Genomic DNA, 21,960 nt, shown 5'->3' with positions numbered 1-21,960 from the left:
ATGTTGTGAAACCATTTAGTTCTGCGAAGAAAAGCGACCACAGATTATCTGAGTCGGCACGATGTAATAATTGGAATATATCTACTAATGGAGGCCAAGACGGGTTTAATAGCTGGATGGCGGCAAACGCAATCAGGCTTAAAAGGGATTTCAGAACTAAAATGAAGTTTAGCAGGAGCTATGCCGTAATATGGAGACAATATAAAGTGGAGAGCAAATGGCTCATATCATTATCTGTGAATCAACCTCGATTCAGCTGATGGTTTCCTCCATTATTACTTATCATGCATTACATAGGCCTTCTCCTTGCCTGTGTCTCTGCTGTATGTCATTATACTGTATTATCAAAAATGTTTAACAAAATCCTAACTCCAGGCAGGCGACAGCCCAATGATACTACAAGCATAAAACACAACAGAGAGTAGACACTCTTATTATGTCTTTACTGTAATCCTATTATCTGATTTATAGAAAATGTCCATACAAAAAGCTAATTTGTCTCTATATTGGTAAATCAGAAACTCTTGTTTGCAGAACATGGCCGCAGTTGTATCCTTTAATAAAGGGGTACTCTGGTGGAAAACATTTATTTATTTATATTTTTTTTTTTTAAATCAACTGGTGCCAGAAAGTTATAGGTGCCAGAAAGTTATAGGTCCTATGGGACCTATAACACTGCAAAACATTTTTTTTTTTTAAAGTGTTAATAAAAGGTCATTTAACCCCTTCCCTAATAAAAGTTTGAATCACCCCCCTTTTCCCATAAAAAAAATAAAACAGTGTAAAAAAAAAAAAAAAATAAACATATGTGGTATCGCCGCGTGCGTAAATGTCCGAACTATAAAAATATATCATTCATTAAACCGTACAGTCAATGGCGTACGCGCAAAAAATTCCAAAGTCAAAAAAAGCGCATTTTTGGTCACTTTGTATACCATTAAAAAATGAATAAAAAGTGATCAAAAAGTCCGATCAAAACAAAAATAATACCGATAAAAACTTCAGATCATGGCACAAAAAATGAGTCCTCATACCGCCCTGTACGTGGAAAAGTAAAAAAGTTATAGGGGTCAGAAGATGACATTTTTAAACGTATAAATTTTCCTGCATGTAGTTATGATTTTTTCCAGAAGTACGACAAAATCAAACCTATATAAGTAGGGTATCATTTTAACCGTATGGACCTACAGAATAATGATAAGGTGTAATTTTAACCGAAATATGCACTGCGTAGAAACGGAAGCCCCCAAAAGTTACAAAATAGCATTTTTTCTTTGATTTTGTCGCACAATGATTTTTTTTTCCGTTTCGCCGCGCATTTTTGGGTAAAATGACTAATGTCACTGCAAAGTAGAATTGGTGACGCAAAAAATAAGCCATAATATGGATTTTTAGGTGGAAAATTGAAAGGGTTATGATTTTTAAAAGGTAAGGAGGAAAAAACGAAAGTGCAAAAACGGAAAAACCCTGAGTCCTTAAGGGGTTAAAGGAATAGAATTTCCTCTGTAGCATACAGCTGCCAATACGTACTGAAAGGATTAAGATTTTTAAATAGAAGTAATTTATAAATCTGTTTAACTTTCTGGCACCAGTTCATTTAAAAAAAAAAAAAAAAAGTTTTCCAGCGGAGTAACCCTTTAATGGTTAACCGAAATATGTAGTGCCCACAAAGAGGATGCATGGAGTAGTCCAGGGTAGCTGAGGGTAGTAGTCCTTTGGGCAAAGTCTTTATTGTGGTCATGGAGGGCTTTGTGGCTGGCTAAGCTGTAGACCCTTGCAACTTTTTTGTAACTGGTAGTAGTACTACTGACAAGGAAAGCCTCTGGTAATTCAGAATGCTCTTGTAGTGGTTATATATACAATTTAGATAATTCTCTACCAATAAAGGCCCACACAGTTAGCCTGACTGTGATAAAGACACACTTGACAATATTTATAATAACGGCTGTGGGATTTACGGTTCCCTATGGCAGGGCGTAAGATACAAACGATCATGACCTGTATGTCATCTGGCACTAATTTCGGCTGTAAGCCCACAGACAGTTAAGTGTTTGCAGAAAAGTACTTGCTCAGCTATTCCCTCTTTCTGTCTAGATGATTGAGAGCAGCAACAGAATACTTGAGATAAATTGCCCTCTTGGGGTGGACCAGAGACAGTTGTTGGTAAAACCTTCTGAATCACTGTGACCGACCCATCGTCATTGACTGGGACTTGAGCCTAAAGTCATGTTGAAGGAGAGGCCTGTGAGGAGACAACCTGGACCCCCATCACCAGAGGACATGTAGATGTGGCTGGGGTGAAAACATGGACATAGCTTTAGGAGAAGCCAAAGTAACTGTACCTTATCACTCATTTCTGCCAATTGAGCAGCATTACAAATGTCTACTAGTAGGTGTGGGGTCATGTTACAAATTTTGCAGCGACTTTAAAGGGGTATTCCAGGGGAATTTTTTTTTTATATCAGCTGGCTCCAGAAAGTTAAACAGATTTGTAAATTACTTCTATTAAAAATCTTAATCCTTCCAATAATTATCAGCTGCTGAAGTAGAGTTGTTCTTTTCTGTCTGGCAGCAGTGCTCTCTGCTGACATCTCTGCTTGTCTCGGGAACTGCTCAGAGTAGAAGAGGTTTGCTATGGGGATTCGCTTCTACTCTAGACATTTCCCGAGACAAGTTTAATCAGAGAGCACTTAGACAGAAAAGAACAACTCAACTTCAGTAGCTCATAAGTACTGAAAGGATTAAGATTTTTTAATAGCAGCAATTTACAAATCTGTTTAACTTTCTGGATCCAGTTGATATATAACATTTTTTTTTCCTGGATAACCCCTTTAAGTTGCATCTCTGGACAGCTCCCTGACACAACAAACCCTATAAGAGACCATGATTATAAATGGCACATAAGGCCCTGTTGCAGATTTTTGGCCCAGAAGCTACAATTGATACCTCTAATATTAAACAAAAATAGAGAAACAAAAGCATAGCCGCACATTCACAGTTTGTGTTTCGATCTACTTGCTTCTCAGAATAACTTGAAGGCCACCTAATCAGAGTGGGTCTGTAACCCAACACCGGCGTAGCGCTGGACGGAGACCACTGCCTCAACACCGCACCGCAACAACAAGCCCGCAGGGGAATGACCCAGAGGCCAGGCAATCCCACTGTTGCCTGACCAAGCCCCTGGCTCGGGGCCACACCACCCCACAGACAAAGCATCACAGAAACAATGGCCACCACAGAGAACCACACCAGCGTCACTCTGGCTAGTGTCTATAATCATATATCACTGTAAACATTAGAACGTGTTTCCATAGGATGCCAATATGTGGGTTGAGACCCTCATACCCCTCAAAGTGCAATGCATCCAATAGAGAACATATACATACCAATAGTAAGTAACACGACAATAAAGTGCACAGCCAGAGTGACGCCACCCCTCCATTAGTGATAAGCAAATAGATTTTAAAAATTGAATTTGTTTAAGGGGGTTATCCAGGAAAAAACTTTTTTATATATATCAACTGGCTCCAGAAAGTTTAACAGATTTGTAAATTACTTCTATTAAAAAATCTTAATCCTTTCATTACCTATGAGCTTCTGAAGTTAAGGTTGTTCTTTTCTTACTAAGTGCTCTCTGATGACACCTGTCTTGGGAAACGCCCAGTTTAGAAGAGGTTTGCTATGGGGATTTGCTTCTAAACTGGGCGTTTCCCAAGACAAGTGTCATCAGAGAGGACTTAGACAGAAAACAACAACCTTAACTTCAGAAGCTCATAAGTACTGAAAGGATTAAGATTTTATAATAGAAGTAATTTACAAATCTGTTTAACTTTCTGGAGCCAGTTGATTTTTTCCTGGATAACCCCTTTAAATCCAACTTATTTATGATTCTCTTCAGGTGTTGCTGAGTGGTCAGGCGTACATTTGTAGGCCTTGCTGCTTAGCCGTAGAGATATGCTGTAAACATACTCATCTGCTCCTATCTGTGTCCATGCTTAGACCAATGTTCTCCTCTGCACCGCTCTATTGACCTTTTAGTGATCACTTCCTTTTCCTTTGCAGCACTATAGTGCACTAAATAGTCACTAAAACACCGGTTCAGGCCTGGCCACAGACTAGAGTAGGGAGCAGATGAGTATTTTTACAATACCCTGAAGCGGAGCAGGGACGTCTGTCATTTTATTTATAGCATTTTTCAAACATAATACAGTGGTCCCTCAACATACGATGATAATCCATTCCAAATGGACCATCGTTTGTTGAAACCATCGCATGTTGAGGGATTCGTGCAATGTAAAGTATAGGACAGTGGTCTTCAACCTGCAGACTTCCAGATGTTGCAAAACTACAACGCCCAGCATGCCCGGACAGCCGTTGGCTGTCCGGGCATGCTGGGAGTTGTAGTTTTGCAACATCTGGAGGTCCGCGGGTTGAAGACCACTGTTAGAGGAAGTTGTACTCACCTGTCCCCGCCGCTCCGGACCGTCACCGCTCGTCACTGCTGCCCTGGATGTCGCCTTCCATCGCTGTCGCCGCGTCCCCGGGGTGTCCCCGACCCTCTGGCAAGGCCTCTGCTTCCCCGGCATCCTCGCTCTCCGTTGCCGCCATCATGTCGCTACGCACGCCGCTCCTATTGGATGACGGGATGGCGTGCGCAACGACGTGATGACGACGATGGAGAGCGCCGACGATGGAGGGGATCCTGAAGAGGACTCGCCGGAGCCCCGAGGACAGGTAAGTGATTGTCAGCGGACTACTCGGAGCACCGTAAACGGCTATCTGGTGGCAGCTGAAGCAGTCTGCGCTGCCGGATAGCCGTTTATGCGATGGCCCCGACATACAAAAGCATCGTATGTTGATGCTGCCTTCAACATGCGATGGCCTCTGAGAGGCCATCGCATGTTGAAATTATCATATGTCGGGGCCATCGTAGGTCGAGGGGTCACTGTAATAATAAACATACAACCAAAAAACAAAACACCCCCCGGAGGCCCTAGGGAACAGCTCTGATACAATAAGCAGGAGACATAACAGCAAGTAGAATCAGAAGCACCACATAGGGCAACAGGCCCAACTAACAACCACCCCTGGGTAAGAGGGGCAAGAACCTAGGACCCCCAGAGTGAGATAGGCGCGACAATGACAAACAACAAAAACATTCACACTCCACACACACCCCGACACTAGCCCCTACCCTCAACCCCACCACCACTGAAAGAGCAACAATATGCCAAATAAGACCTACTGAGACGACCAAGTCAGGACGCCTGTCATTTTGACAAGTGTTCCTGCTCCTTTACAGTAAGCAACGATACGCTATGAAGATAAATTTCTCACAATAACAATGTTTAGTTCTAATCTCCCAGTGCAAGTGACTTAATTTTATTCTGATCTATCATTCTGGGGTCTGTCAGTGCTTCTACATTGAGCTCGGATTGATATGGATTTGCTCTACAAGCAGCTTTAGCACCTGTTCAGTGTATATGGGCTGCCTCCAGTAACTTTATGTTCACAGTTCAGAAAAGCAGAGATGAGCACAGACATTTTAGGGGGCAGGACCTGAAGTGAAAAAAGGGAACTTCTCATAATTATTTATTTAAATGCCCACATAATAATGCCCCACTGCCTAGTGTCAAAAGAGCAGGGGCTTAAATGGGCACTGTCAGATACAAAAACTTTTGATATGATGTAAAGCATATATAACCAATAGGTTTTGCAATAGCTTTCATTAGAAAATTTTCAGTCAGTCAAACAACTGCCCCCCCTGCCTGCTTGGACACATACTAGTCCTGTTGTGTCCATGCATCATCACCTATGTCATGGACACACTTCCTTGATTGACAGGTGTGAGCACAGGGCTCTTAGCTGGAGGAAAAATCCTCCCACTGTCATCTTATGTCCCGCTACTGTCAGTGAGGACAAGCTGGGAGTTGTAGTTCTTCTAATTCTAGGGGAGATGTGAGCAGACAGCATACTGAGGGAGGGGGCGGAGACCTGCACAGTGAGGCCACACCCCCTCCCTTTGAGAGGAATTCAGACTAGTGTGCTAAATTAAAAGTGTTATAAAAAAATAAATAAAGGTGCTAGACACATAAAAATTAGATGTACATGGTCAGAATTAGGTACTGAGTGATATATTTAAATAAGCCCCCTTTCTTGTTAATGTGTGCACGTCCCTGCAGAAAAGCCCTATAGTCCACCCAGGTATGTGACCTCAGATATGACGAAATGTTCATCCAAGAGGAAAGATTGCATGTTGAACGTACAGCACATGAACTAATATGGCACCAGAAGATAAGAGACCATCTTCAGAATCAGAAAATCTGGATCGATATTAAAATACAGTAGAAGTACAGAAAAATGCAAAGTGACAAGATATTAAAATTTGAATCATGAAAATTTATTTGATCTGTCATTGAATTCGAAGGACTTCAAACAGGGACTTCAAGCATGCGCAGAGAAATTCGTTGCATGTCAGTTAATTAAAGTACTTACCTGTATCACCGCTGATGTTCTGTTCCTGTTCGGTGCCGTTTTAATTCCTGATTCCTTCCCCTGTTGGAAGTCCTTAAATTGCTCTGTTCATATGCAGAAAGGCTGCGGACTGGATCCCTTCACTAACACATACGCGATCCATTGTTGTGTGTATGGTTACACAACCCCGTACGGTAAGCGGTTTTAATTATTTCCCTTACCATTGTATGGTGGTGTTTTTCACATTGGAGCGTTTCCATTCTTGATCTGTCATTGACCATCTTATGTGTTGTTCTTTACCTCATCTTATGTGTTGTTCTTTACCTCATCTTAGGTGTTCTTCTTTACCTCATCTTATGTGTTGTTCTTTACCTCATCTTATGTGTTGTTCTTTACCTCATCTTAGGTGTTCTTCTTTACCTCATTTTATGTGTTGTTCTTTACCTCATCTTATGTGTTGTTCTTTACTTTATCTTATGTGTTGTTCTTTACCTCATCTTATGTGTTGTTCTTTACCTCATCTTATGTGTTGTTCTTTACCTCATCTTATGTGTTGTTCTTTTCCTCATCTTATGTGTTGTTCTTTACATCTTCCCAGTCCACTGAGCTTTTTACATAGAGCATTGTTGATCGTTTCCCAGTGACACAGATAAATGGGGCCATAATATCAATCCTTGTCCCACTGATGCTTGGCTCACCCTATGGTAATCTATGCCAGACACAGAAAACTTATCGCTTCGGGGGTGAGAATACAGGGGAATAATTCGCATTTACATCAAACACATGAAGAACCGGGAACATTTCACAATGATTTAGCAAACAAAACGTGGCAGCTCTCTTTGTAAGGCTTCACTTATGTGCTCAGCATGATTGTCCAGTAATTGAGTTATGGAATTAACTAACCAGATCCTATTATACTTGCATCATATGTCACCAGTTTTTAATAGCGTACACATTACTATATGGAGCCCGATAAGCTGGTGCTGGCAGGCATGTTAAATAAACATCTAAATGTAGACCTAATGCCTGACTCACTTGATCATATCATTCTGAAAACAGCACGAATGTATAGAAAATGTATTCATATCTGCATTTCAGCTTAGTGACTACCACAGTAGAAAGTTCTGTTAATAGTGGAAGCGGGTGCACACAACTGGGGGAGATAGGGGTTGTGTGCACCCGCATCCACTATTAACACTATAAGGTTAGTATATTGTTGCCACTGTGCATGGGGATGATTTACACAGTACACTATTATAGATGGCATGTGGTGGGTGAAGGGGGTTACAGATTCCCAGGCTTTTCAAGGTGCTATGTGAGCAGAAATGAGACAGCAGGACAGTAAGGAAGGAGTTACACTAAACACTGAGCTACTGCTGAGATGAGCAGGAATCCCTGATTTACCTTATATGTATAGTGTGGATCCTCTGTTAGAGGCAGACAGGCTCTGAGATTTAAAGCATACCTGTCATAGCACAGAAAAAAACAATGCTTATATATGTAATTCACTAGGTCATGCACATTCTTTATGTGTCTTTTTTATGTGTGTATCTTCTGTCTTTGGCTCACAAATCCCTCTGTCCTTCTGCTCATTAATTCTGACATCCACTGCTCTGGAAGGGGCTTGTCCGAGGCAATCACTAAGCCCGCCCTCACTCACCATGCATTCACCTCCTCCCTGAGTCTGCTGTGCTGGGTCTCTTCATCCAATCACCGCAGGCTGCTCTGTAACCCCTTCCTCTCTGTTTTCGGACAGGAGTCTAAAACATGAGCCAGTATGTTCCGGATGGTATGGGGGGGGGGGGGGAGTTGTAGTTTTGTTTTCTTAAAAAGAAGATGTCCAGACTACAGATATTGATATGGTCAAACAAATGTGGGAGTTGGAAAAATTAATGGAAAAAGAAATCCGTATTTGGTGGGAGTTCAGCATGACACAAAAATATATTGAACATAGTTTGGTGTTCCGAGGTCTCCGATTAAAGAAAATTCCCACTACCATCTATCTCTATTTTTATCCAGAGATGGAATGATATTTTAAACGACTCCGTGCTCTGCCTGATGAAATTAATAATTAAAATAATTAATAATTAAAAATTAAGTTTGAGGAGGAGGCTTTAATCAATACCCGCATAGATATAAAAAAAAAAAAACTACAAGAAAACCTGCAATGTTATGAAACTAACAAAGTGTTCCATGAATTGGACATATCTATTAAAGGAAAATGGACTGAAATGGAGGACCTCATTGTTAAAATAAAAACTAGTAAATTTGAGCAAGATGTGGTGGACTTTTCTACTAATATGACTTATGAATGGGGAAGATGGGAAAGATTTCAAGCCAGGTCCATTCTCAAACAGTCAAAAAACAACGTAAAAACAATAAAAAATCAAAGCAATAAAAAATTTGACCTTCAGCCAAACTGAAGCTGAGGATGACTCCACTGATGATCCCAGTCATGTTTCAGATGCATCAACCGACAATGAAACAATGTTGTTAAAAATCCTAAACCTACCTTCTACTGATAAGGATGACCCTTATGTTTCTGATGACTGATTAATATAGTAATACTAATATGCCATTGCTTATGCTGGAGAAAGATATTTGTTAAACTACCCTTAACCCATCAATCAGCTTGCAATCTGCTCGTGAAAAAGACCTTGGAATGATGCCAAAAGGACCAAGATGAGACGTCAGAAGACAAAATATTTGAAGATGATACAGATTGTATAGAAGGACAAGGATCTGGGATTTTCCAGTATGAGAGAGAGTCTGCCTCATAAATGAACTTTGGCCAAGAAAGAAATGGATGCTAAATATGCTAATATATACAGAGATAAAGCTCAAATAACCAATCAAAATGTAACATGATGATTTTGATGCCATAACTAAACCTCCCTTTTTTTGTCAAATGTAAAAACAATGTACTTCCATGTAGTTAAATCAGAACTCCTTGGACAGCTCTTTAGGGAGTAAGCTGAGAAGGAGATATGATACCAACATTCTGTCTGGTGTATTCCTTGTGCCGGTACTAAGCAGTATATACTCACATTTTTATGCCTCTCCTCAAGCCATCCTTGACAGTACTACTCCAAGTCTAAACCAAAGTATGTGAGAAAATCAAGTGAAAAAAAGTCCTCAAAAAACGGACAAGACAAGGAGGCCGAAAACACTGCAAGAAGATTCTCAGCGAGTGAAGGGCAAATACAAACAACAGAGATAAATGTGGTTAAAGGGGTACTCCTCTGGAAAAAAATTTTTTAAATCAACTGGTGCCGGAAACTTAAACAGATTTGTAAATTACTTCTATTAAAAATCTTATTTCTTCCAGTACTCAAAGTTGAACGTCGCGTCTAAAGTGAAAGTGAAAGTATGCCGGTTAGCTCAGTGGGCTGCTCGGGATAGCCGCGGCGAAATCGCGGCATCCCGAACAGCTCACAGGACAGCTGGAGGGTCCCTACCTGCCTCCTTGCTGTCCGATCGCCGAATGACTGCTCAGTGCCTGAGATCCAGGCATGAGCAGTCAAGCGGCAGAATCATCGATCACTGGTTTCCTATGAGAAACCAGTGATCAATGTAAAAGATCAGTGTGTGCAGTGTTATAGGTCCCTATGGGAGCTATAACACTGCAAAAAAAAAGTGGGAAAAAAGTGAATAAAGATCATTTAACCCCTCCCCTATTAAAAGTTTGAATCACACCCCTTTTCCCATAAAAATAAAAACACAGTGTAAATAAAAATAAACATATATGGTATCGCCGCGTGCGGAAATGTCCAACTTGTAAAAATATATTGTTAATTAAACCGCACGGCCAAAGTGGTACGCGCAAAAAAATTCAAAAGTCCAAAATAGTGCATCTTTGGTCACTTTTTATATCATGAAAAAATGAATAAAAAGCGATCAATAAGTCCTATCAATGCAAAAATGGTGCCGTTAAAAACTTCAGATCACAGCGCAAAAAAATTTGCCCTCATACCGCCCCATACACGGAAAAATAAAAAAGTTATAGGGGTCAGAAGATGACAATTTTAAACGTATACATTTTCTTGCATGTAGTTATGGTTTTTTCCAGAAGTACGACAAAATCAAACCTATATGAGTAGGGTATCATTTTAATCGTATGAACCTACAGAATAAAGATAAGGTGTCATTTTTACCGAAAAATTTACTACGTAGAAACGGAAGCCCCCAAAACTTACAAAACGGCGTTTTTTTTTTTTTCAATTTTGTCTCACAATGATTTATTTTTTTCGTTTCACCGTAGATTTTTGGGCACAATGACTGATGTCATTACAAAGTAGAATTGGTGGCGCAAAAAATAAGCAATCATATGGATTTTTAGGTGCAAAATTGAAAGAGTTATGATTTTTTAAAGGCAAGGAGCAAAAAACGAAAATGCAAAAACGGAAAACCCCCCGGTCCTTTAGAGGGTTAAGGATGTCAATCATTTTTCCATTTCTTCAAACTGTGAAAAAAAAAATTTTTGACCAAACCGCACAGGAAATGCAATCAGTTCCTTCACAATCTGAACTGTTACCAGAATCCGTCTTGGAAAATATAAACACTCTTTTATTCCAGGATTGCATTGTTCTCAATTCATTGATTTCCTTAAATGAGGAAACATATTGTGAGAACAAAACTGAAGAGTCCAGACCAATGGAATTTAAAAACCCATCATTCTATCCGATACAGTCTAGATGTGAAGCGCTGGATCGTTTTTAGGAACTTATAGGAACTTGTGTAAGAAGAATTTTTCCAAAGCAGAAAGAAGGGCAATTTCGGAATTGAAAGAAAATGATGACCTTCTAGTACGATCAGCCGATAAAGGCGGAGCCGTGGTTCTCTTGAATTAGGAGCTCTATATTAACCCCTTAACGACCTCGGATGTAAATGTATGTCCTGGTTTGGCGGTACTTCGCGCACCAGGACGTACATTTACGGCCTGTGTATTACCGCAAGCATCAGAGCGGTGCTCACGTCATACACGGCAGGTTCCGTCTGCGATCGCGCGGATGTCCGCCATTAACCACTCAAATGCGGGGATCAGTACAGATCATGGCGTCTGCGGCAATGCACATGTTAAAATAGATGATCGGATCACCCGCAGCGCTGCCACGGCGATCCGATCATCTGTAATGGCGGACGAAGGTCCCCTCACCTGGCTCCGGCCGTCTCCCGGCGTCTCCTGCTCTGGTCTGAGATCGAGCAGACCAGAGCAGAAGATCACCGATAATACTGATTAGTGCTATGTCCTATGCATGGCACTGAACAGTATTAGCAATCAAATGATTGCTATAGATAGTCCCCTGTATGTAAAAATAAAAAGGAAAAAAAAGTGATAAATCCCCTCCCAATAAAAATGAAAATTGTCAGTTTTTTCCCATTTTACCCCCAAAAAGCTTATTTTTTTTTTAGAAACATATTTTGTATGGCCGCGTGTATAAATGTCCGAACTATCAAAATATTATGTTAATCATCCCATACGGTGAAAGGCGTGAACGTAAAAATTTTTAAAAAATGTCCAAAAATGCTGCTTTTTGTCCCATTTTATTCCCAAAAAAATTAGTAAAAAATTATCTAAAAGTTTTGTATATGCAAATGTGGTATCAATAAAAAGTACAGATGACAGTGCAAAAAATTACCCTTCATACCACCCCATATACGGAAAAATTAAAAAGTTATAGGTGGTCAAAATAGGGCAATTTTTTAGTTTTTTTTTAAGCGGTATAAAAGTATCTAGCCATGGGTATCATTTTAATATTTTAATCGTATTGACCCACAGAATAATGAACACGTCATTTCTACTGTAAAGTGTACAGTGTGAAAACAAAACCCTCCAAAATTTGCAAAATTGGGATTTTCATAAAAATTTCCTCCCTAAGAAAATATTTTTTTAGGTTCGCCGTACATTTTTTGGTAAAATGACAGGTTTCATTACCAAGTGCAATTGGTTACGCAAAAAAACAAGCCCTTATACGGGTCTGTAGATGGAAATATAAGAGAGTTATGGATTTTAGAAGGCGAGGAGGAAAAAATGGAAACGCAAAAATAAAATTGGCCTGGCCCTTAGGGTTAAAATGGGCTTGGTCCTTAAAGGGTTAAATTAAAAGAAGATATGTTGAATGATGACAGAACTTCAAAAAGATTTAACTCTGGAATACCAGTCAAGCCTGAAACATCTTTTGGAGGAGGGACTGGCCTTATCGTTGTTAACAAAAAGCCAATTTGATTTTTTGTTTAATGTTTCTCCTATTACCCCTATTTTTCATTCGTTACCTAAGATTCATAAGAGCAAATTCCCGCCGCCACTAAGACCTATTGTGTCGGGAATTGGCTCTTTAAATGAATCTTTATAAGAATGGGTTGACCAATTTTTGCAACCCCTGGTGAAACGAACATTTGGGTACATTAGAGACACCAAGCATCTGCTTGGTGTCCTAAATGATATACAGCGACTATCAGACTATAAATGGCTGACGTGTGATATCGAAACTTTATACACGTGTATTCCATTTGGATAAATATTCTAACCATAATCCTGATCTAAAAATGTTTATTCTTTCAGCTATCCATTATTTATTGACACATTATTTATGTTCAATTCTAAATATTATTTACAAAATATTCACCTTCATTCACAACATAGCTATTCTTTATGTTGCGTGGTGGGAGGAACTGTTTTTGTTTGATGCACTTAACCCTTTTGTTTCAGACCTGTTGTGGTACGGTCGTTACATAGACGATATCATCATCATTTGGAAGTCTGATGTAGCAGCTGTACCCAACTGTATGCAGTATTTAAATAGCAATCCCTGTGCATAAAAGGGGTTATCCAGGAAAAAACTTTTTTTATATATCAACTGGCTCCAGAAAGTTAAACAGATTTGTAAATTACTTCTATTAAAAAATCTTAATCCTTTCAGTACTTATGAGCTGCTGAAGTTGAGTTGTTCTTTTCTGTCTAAGTGCTCTCTGATGACACGTGTCTCGGGAACCGCCCAGTTTAGAAGCAAATCCCCATAGCAAACCTCTTCTACTCTGTGCAGTTCCCGAGACAATCAGAGATGTCAGTAGAGAGCACTGTTGCCAGACAGAAAAGAACAACTGATCTTCAGCAGCTGATAATTATTGAAAGGATTAAAAAAAAATTAATAGAAGTAATTTACAAATCTGTTTAACTTTCTGGAGCCAGTTGATATAAAAAAAAAAGTTTTTTCCTGGAATACCCCTTTAAGATTTACATATGATTTTCGCCCTACTGTAATTGGATGTTAAGTTAGAAATTATGGAACAAAATATTGTCACTTCTACCTTTAGAAAGCCGACAGCTGGTGTTCGGTGTTACACGAAAATTCATGCCACCCTAAACATATTGTCAAAAACTTGCCATATGGGGAATTTATTTAGGGTGCTGCATGCTGGATTGTGGGGGTCCTCAGCTGCGGAACCCACGTGATTAGACATCTTATCCCCTATCCTTTGGATAGGGGATAAGATGTCTTAGGGCCTGAGTACCCCTTTAAGAGAACATATCTACGGAGCGACCCATATAACAAGAAACCCTACCAATGTCTCTAAACTTTTTTCACATACTAATGCAGGCGATGTCAGTGCCCTTGTTATCACTGGAATAGAAAGGGTTACGAAGCCATTACGAGGAGGAGACAGACGTTCAAAATTGCTGAACCGGGAAGGTTTTTGGATTCTTATGTTTGATACCTCGTATCCGAAAGGCATGAATCATAGGCTAGATTTGGTTATGAGTCATTGAAGCTTTTATTAGTTTTTCCTTTTTGTATTTGCTGTGTGTTTTTTAATATGTTGTATATTCACACCCAGCATAGGCGGAGCTACTTTTGCTTTAAAGGGGTACTCCACTGCTCAGCGTTTGGAACAAAATGTTCTGAAAGCTGGAGCTGGCGCCGGGAGCTCATGACATCATAGCCCCTCATGATGTCACGTTCCCGCCCCCTCAATGCAAGTCTATGGGAGGGGGCGTGGCAGTCGTCACGCCCCCTCCCATAGACTTGCATTGAGGGGGCGGGGCTATTATGTCACAAGCTCCCGATGCCGGCTCCAGCATTCGGACAGTTTGTTCCAAACGCTGGGCAGCGGAGTACCCCTTTAAATACTTGTGAATACTATCCCCTGTATCTATGATTAAGGCCCGGTAGGGCGGAAAGGCATCAGAGGGGGAGGTTTTCACTTTGAACATGTTGGATTGCACCTTTTTGTACCTTGTGGATTTTAATGGAATAAAATAAATGGACGTTTTACCAGTGCTGTGACTACTTTGGATTTTCCATTGACATAGGCTTTAAAAGAAGTCATTTGAAAAGACAGTGAACACTTAAAGGGGTACTCCGTTGGAAAACTGTTTTCTTAAAATTAACTGGCTCTAGAAAGTTAAACAGATTTTTTAATTATTTCTATTAAAATATCTTAATCCTTCCAGTACTTATCAGCCGCTGTATACTACAGAGGAAGTTGAGTTGTTATTTTCTGTCTGACCACAGTGCTCTCTGCTGACACCTCTGTCCATGTCAGGAACTGTCCAGAGCAGAAGAGGTTTGCTATGGGGATTTGCTCCTGCTCTATACAGTTCCTGACATGGACAGAGGTGTCAGCAGAGAGAGAGCATTGTGGTCAGACAGAAAAGAACAGCTCAACTTCCTTTGGAGCATACAGCAGCTGACAAGTACTGGAAGGATTAAGATTTTGTAATAGAAGTCATTTAAAAATCTGTTTAACTTTATGGAGCCAGTTGATATGAATTTTTTTCCCCCACCGGAGTACCCCGTTAAACTAAAAGTGTGTAAAGTGTAATAAAACTATAACTTCGAACCAGACATTCCTTCCTTCAGACTTGCAATCCGGCGTCAGATAAATCTCAGATTGTTTAGCAGAAAAGCGTAATTGCTTCTCAAGCCGCAAATGGTAGCATCTGCTTTCACGTCCCACGTGTCTATTAATTCCAGGCAGAAAATTGTCAATGTAATTACATAATTAATTTTTTATACCACAAACAGCAAAATGGCGGAATCTGCTGTATGCAGTCATTGTAGGTTTGCAGGTCAACGTCTCTCACCGATCTGTAATATCGTGATTAACAAATCATGAAACATTGCAGGCAATTTCAAGCTCCAGAGATCACGGAGCTTGGCGCTTCACATTATTCCGTACTTTATTCCATATATCAGTGCATCCCTAATGTTATTTAATGCTATGTATTGTAATTACATTGGGGTTTACCAATAGGGGAGATGATGGCAAAAAGCAGGAGTTGGAGTGTTTTGCTATCTATTTGATATGACAATATATTTTCTGGGGTAAGTGGTACGTGCTAAAATTCACCTCTGCCCACCATCCTTATTCAGGTCTAAGATTCGCCTCAGTAAAGACTGTTTATATACCGTATATACTCGAGTATAAGCCGACCCGAATATAAGCCGAGGCCCCTAATTTCACCCCAAAAACCCAGGAAAAGTTATTGACTCGACTATAAGCCTAGGGTGGGAAATACATCATCCCCCCATGTAATCATCCAGAGCCCCGTCATCATCCCACCCCCTGCATCATCACCGCCTGTCAATCCCTTCATTAGTGGTCTTCAACCTACGGACCTCCAGATGTTGCAAAACTACAACTCTCATGCCCGGACAGCCATCTTGAGGTCCGCAGGTTGAAGACCACTGCGGCCTTCGTCATCATCCAGCCCCCCCCCTTTTGTTTTGTACTCACCTCCCCTCGGCGGGAAGGAAGGGTGAGCTGATCCGGGCCCTCTATGCTGCAGGGACCGTCCGGTGGGGAGGGTTAGTCATTTCCGGCTGTCCATTTTCACTGGGGGGGCCTCTTCTCCGTGCTTCGGGCCGGCCTCGGACTAGTGACGTTGCCTTGACGACGTCGCACAGGGAAGTTGCGCATGAACGTCCCTGTGCGTCATCGTCAAGGCAACGTCACTAGTCCGGGGCCAGGCCCGAAGCGTGGAGAAGAGGCCCCCCTGGTGAAAATGGACAGCCCGCAACGACTAACCCTACCCACCGGACGGTCCCTGCAGCATAGATGGCCCGGACCAGCTCACCCTTCCTTCCCGCCGAGGGGAGGTGAGTACAAAACAAAATGGGGGGGGGGGAGGCTGGATGATGACGAAGGCCCGCGCAGTGGTCTTCAGCCTGTGTACCTCCAGATGTTGCAAAACTACAACTCCCAGCATGCCCGGACAGCCATCGGCTGTCCGGGCATGCTGGGAGTTGTAGTTTTGCAACATCTGGAGGTCCGCAGGTTGAAGACCACTGAGAAGGGATTGACAGGTGGAGAGTTCACTCGAGTATAAACGCCGAGCGGGGCGTTTTCAGCATGAAAAATCATGCTGAAAAACTCGGCTTATACTCAAGTATATACGGTAGGTAGTGTATAAACGGAAACCTAAAGGTGTGTAAAACACACCAGTATGTGAAACCCCAAGGAGTAAAGCCAAACACAATGTATGGTTAAAAATATTTTATTAAATAATGAATAGGGTATGCATACAAAATCAATCAGTAAAAATACATATGAATAAATATTTATTTATTTTAAAAAATGTGAATATATTGATTAAAAGAAGGGGGGTACTGGAGTGTATGTAAGTCCTGTATGAGTAGGAGAACAGGTAAGTGAATAGAGATTACATAAATATATGGTATGGAGACCTGACTCTACTGTATAAAGTGCTGGTGCTATAAAGGTGCAATTGCTTGGGGGACACGTTTTGATCAAAAAGTGCGCTGAGGGCCTTTAAAAAAATATAAAAAAATAATAATAACATTTTTTGATAAAATGTGCCGCTGCAATTTTTGCGTTCGTATACTTTGCATTTGCCATAGCAGCATTCACTCGTATATCATGTAGTTGTGCTGGCTATTTGTGTTTTTTGTCACACAGCAGCAATGCCAGTTCAAATAGCAGCCAGTATACAGATAGTCACAGGACTCACCCCAGCCCCACATTACAACTCCGACGTGTTTCGCCAGGAGAGGCTTTATCTAGGAGTCACTCACAACTAAAACAGTACCTGTCATATTACAGAAAACAATAATGCTTCTATATGTTCCTCACTAGGTCATGCAGATTCTTTAGATGCCTTTTTTTGTGTGTCTAGTTTATGTATTTGGCTCACAACTCCCTCTGTTTTGCTGCTCACTCATTCTCACATCCACTGCTCAGGAAGGGGCGTGTCCGAGGCCAGCACTGAGCCCTCCCTCACTCACCATGCATTCACTTCCTCCCTAAGTCTGTAGTGCTGTGCTGGGTCTCTTCATCTGATCACTGCAGGCTGCTCTGTATCCCCCTCCTCTCTGTTTTCATGATGCAGTCTGATAGGACAGGAGTGAGCACAAATGAGTGATAGTCCCGCCCTTACTTCCTGGACTTTGTCCCAGCCTGTGCTTCAGATAAGACAAAGATGATGCTGCAGCCCGACAGAATTATGTTCTGGATGCTATGAGGATCCCTAGTGGTCTTTTTTTGTTTTGTTTTTAAGCCATGATTTCTATATGAAAATGACATTTCTTATGAAGTACATTAGAGAGGTTAACGTTTTTCCAAGATGTACAACATATATAAGTTTTTTTTTGTCTGACAGCACCCATTTAAATGAAGAGAGCAATGTTCATGCAGTTGTCTTCTCTATGTGGCTCAGGGTGTCAAGAAGGTTGGATGGTGGACTCCACTAACATTTTGCATAGTGGCCACCACCAACATTGCTCACAGTCAGGACCCTTTTAACACAAAGATTTCATGCATGGGTGGTTCCCATAAATTATATTCTATATACAGTATATACAACTTAACATGTGTATGTATTTGTATATATGTATGTGTATGTATGTTCCAGAGGTACTTCCTAATGGCTTCAGATATTTTGATGAAACTTGGTCCACATGTTACTTATATATGATCTAAAAATATAGTAGAGTTAAATCAACCCTAACCCACCCCCTTATGTGAGTTTAAAAAAAAACATTTTTTGCCCCATGCAAGTCTTTAGCCGTTCATTACATCTCCTAATCACACTACTCTTTGGCTGCCGAGATTGCCCAAGACATTTAAACATCCTGCCCAGCAGGTGCACAGAATAGATGCAGAGGACGGGATATGAGGACAAGATATGAGAATGGGATACGAGGACGGGATATGAGGAAAGGGTATGAGGATGGGATATGAGGACGGGATATGAGGAAAGGGTATGAGGACAGGATATGGGGTTAAGATGTGAGGACGGGATATGAGGATAGCATATGAGGTCGAGATTTGAGGAGTTAAAGCATCATTACCTTTCCTCTCTCACAAGGTTTCGGTAGGAATAAGCCGGGTACTAATAAAAAGTAGTAATAGAGAAAAAAGTTGGGTTGGTGAACCATCACCCACTGTGGTGCTCACCTGTTGCAGTTCTTCAATGGTGAGAGCCAAAGCTGAACTCTATCTCTGAATGCAACAGTTTGCGTTCTCTCTCCCATGAGTTCCCCTCCGTGCAGCTGCTCTCTGCCTATTTCTTCCTGGCCTGCTGTACTACGAGACATATCTTCGCCCAGTCACTCTGTCCCATATCCAGGCCCCACTGGCAACTGGTCAACATTTCCTTTGCACAGGTTTTGATAAATCTCCCCCAACATGTTTTGCAATTGCTTTCATCAGAAATTTTTCTGTATTTCATACTGAAAAAGCCAGTCAAAAAACTGGCCACTAGGGGTCCCCCTGAAAGAAAGAAGAAATCTCACTGAGCAAATGATGGCAAGTAAATAAAGGTAATTCAGAGAACATAGGTCGTAGATAGAGATGAGCGAACTTACAGTAAATTCGATTCGTCACGAACTTCTCGGCTCGGCAGTTGATGACTTATCCTGCGTAAATTAGTTCAGCCTTCAGGTGCTCCGGTGGGCTGGAAAAGGTGGATACAGTCCTAGGAAAGAGTCTCCTAGGACTGTATCCACCTTTTCCAGCCCACCGGAGCACCTGAAAGCTGAACTAATTTATGCAGGAAAAGTCATCAACTGCCGAGCCGAGAAGTTTGTGACGAATCGAATTTACTGTAAGTTCGCTCATCTCTAGTCGTAGACACATAAAAAATAGGTACTGAGCACCATAGAACAGATTATTTTTTTTGGGTGGGGGATCTGACAGGTACGATTTAAGAGTGGCACCGCTGCCGAAGAGCCTGAGGATGATGTACCATTTGCTCTACATTTAAAGCCGCCCTGTGATTTAGCTCTTGTCTAAACCTCAGTAAATCTTCATTCTTCATGTACTGTATATCTGTAGATGAGAACAGTCTATAGCCTGCGTCCCGCAATCAGCCTTTTAATAGGAAACTCTAGTAGTGCCAAGCTCTTGGCCTGTCTCCAGAGAGATACGACCATGTGTAAGATGCAATGTCAAGCACTTCTTCCCTCCACTACATATCTATATAAATGTATGTGGAAAATATTTGCCTCTCAAGGTAACTCTTTTCTTTTTCCCTTCAGAGCGTGGGCTGTGACTTTGAAATAAATTCCAATGCCACCGAGGACCGATGTGGAATATGTCTGGGAGATGGATCGAGCTGCCAGACAGTCAGGAAAACATTTGATCAAAGTGATGGTTTTGGTAATTGCTTTTCTATTCAGCTTGTAAGACAGGGCATAGAATACCTCCGAAAAGTTTTATGTAAATGATCAAAGTTAGGGTGGTTTCACACAAAGCATTTTAACTATGTTATTCCTGGGGCGTTTTCTGCAGCCTGTGGGTACGTTCACACGCGCGGATTTTCGCAGCGTATTTAGCTGCGGATCCGCTGGTGAAGGCCCCGCTGTATGCTGGCTTTATATGTGCCTGACACAGTGCAGCGATGTGCGCGGCGTACTCGCACATCGCGGCCGCTCTCCCTGCTCTGAGCTAGGCAGAGAGCTCCCGCGATGTGCATGTATACTGCGACTCCCACATCGCAGTGTGCCTGCTGGTAGCGGCGGATTGCCACCACGAGCAGGCACTTGTAAAGCCAGCATAGAGCGGGGCCTTCACCAGCGGATTTGCAGCGTAAAATACGCTGTAAATCCGCGCGTGTGAACGTACCCTGAGGTTAGACAAAAGTCAGTGATGAAAGTCTATGGGGGAGATTTATCATTGCTTTTAGAGCATTTTTTTTTTTGTCTATGTTCAGGCGCAGTTCAGGCGCAAGCAGCATATTTTGAGACTTTTATGCGCCTTTTGATATAGACAGTTTTACTCTTTTTTCCTACACGTAGAATTTTTTCTTTTTGACCATGCAGTGGTCACGTATTTATCATTTGCGACTTTTGTCAAAAGTCGCTATTTTGTGGGCAAAGGTACATTTTTAGGCGCAAAGCTACACATCCTACCAGTAGGTGTGAGAATAATTTCTACCTTCCATAATTCAACTTTTAACCCCTTCCCGCAGAATCCCGTCTATAGACGGCGAATTGCGCAGGTCCTTCTCGCATTCCGCCATCTATAGACGGCATTCAGTTAACCCGGCGAAGCGCGGCATTGCACGGGTTAACTGACAGAAGTCCCGCTGCTAGCCCCCCCCCCCCCCCCCCCAGGACTAGGGATCAACCGATATCGATTTTTTAGGGCCAATGCGATACCGATAATCTGTGACCTTTCAGGCCGATAGCCGATAATTTATACCGATATTCCGGTATAAGTTATCCTCACTAATCTTCGCTGCTGCTCCTAGGAGTTTCAAAACTACAACTCCCAGCATGCCCAGACAGCCTTTGGCTGTCTGGACATGCTGGGAGTTGTAGTTTTGCAACATCTGGAGGGCCACAGTTTGGAGACCACTGTGCAGTGATCTCCAATCTGTGCTCTTCCAGATGTTGCGAAACTAGAACTCTCAGCATGTCCAGACAGTCCAGGCATGCTGGGAGTAGTAGTTCTGTAACATCTGGCCCTGCAGATGTTGCCGAACTACAACTCCCAGCATGCCTAGGCAGTCTGGGCATGCTTGGAGTTGAAGTTTTGCAACATATGGAGGGGCACAGTTTGGAGACCACTACACAGTCGTCCCCAATCTGTTCTTCAGTTGTTGCAAAACTACAACTCCCAGCATGCCCTTTGGCTGTCTGGGCATGTTGGTAGTTGTAGTTTAGCAACAACTGGAGGCACACTGTCTGGGAAACATTATCTGTTTTCTAACTCGGTGTTTCCCAACTCATGTGCCTCCAGCTGTTGCAAAACTATAACTCCCAGCATGCACTGACAGACCATGAATGCTGGGAGTTTTAGTTTTGCAACAGCCGGAGGCACACGGGTTGGGAAACACTGAGTTATGTAACAAACTCTGTGCTTTGCAACCAGTGTGCCTCCAGCTGTTGCATAACTACAACCCCCAGCATGCACGGACAGCCAAAGGGCATGCTGAAAGTTATAGTAGTGTGCCTCCAGCTGTTGCATAACTACAAGTCCCAGCATGCCCTTCTGTCACTGCATGCTGAGAATTGTAGTTTT

At 41.8% G+C, this 21,960-nt stretch overlaps 1 protein-coding gene across 2 annotated transcripts in view; it reads left to right on the top strand.

Annotated features, from left to right (window-relative positions):
• ADAMTS12 (ADAM metallopeptidase with thrombospondin type 1 motif 12) overlaps positions 1–21,960 on the top strand; it is a 560,388-nt gene that overhangs the window by 402,674 nt on the left and 135,754 nt on the right. For both annotated transcript variants that reach the window (XM_056545369.1, XM_056545379.1), the window contains exon 14: positions 19,974–20,094. In XM_056545369.1, coding sequence (XP_056401344.1) covers positions 19,974–20,094 — 121 coding nt within the window. The remainder of the gene's footprint in view (positions 1–19,973; positions 20,095–21,960) is intronic.

This window comes from Hyla sarda, chromosome 1, assembly GCF_029499605.1.
Source record: "Hyla sarda isolate aHylSar1 chromosome 1, aHylSar1.hap1, whole genome shotgun sequence".
NCBI classification, from domain to species: Eukaryota; Metazoa; Chordata; class Amphibia; order Anura; family Hylidae; genus Hyla; species Hyla sarda.
Note: the sequence above shows the minus strand (reverse complement) of the source record. Positions and strands in the feature narration are given on the sequence as shown.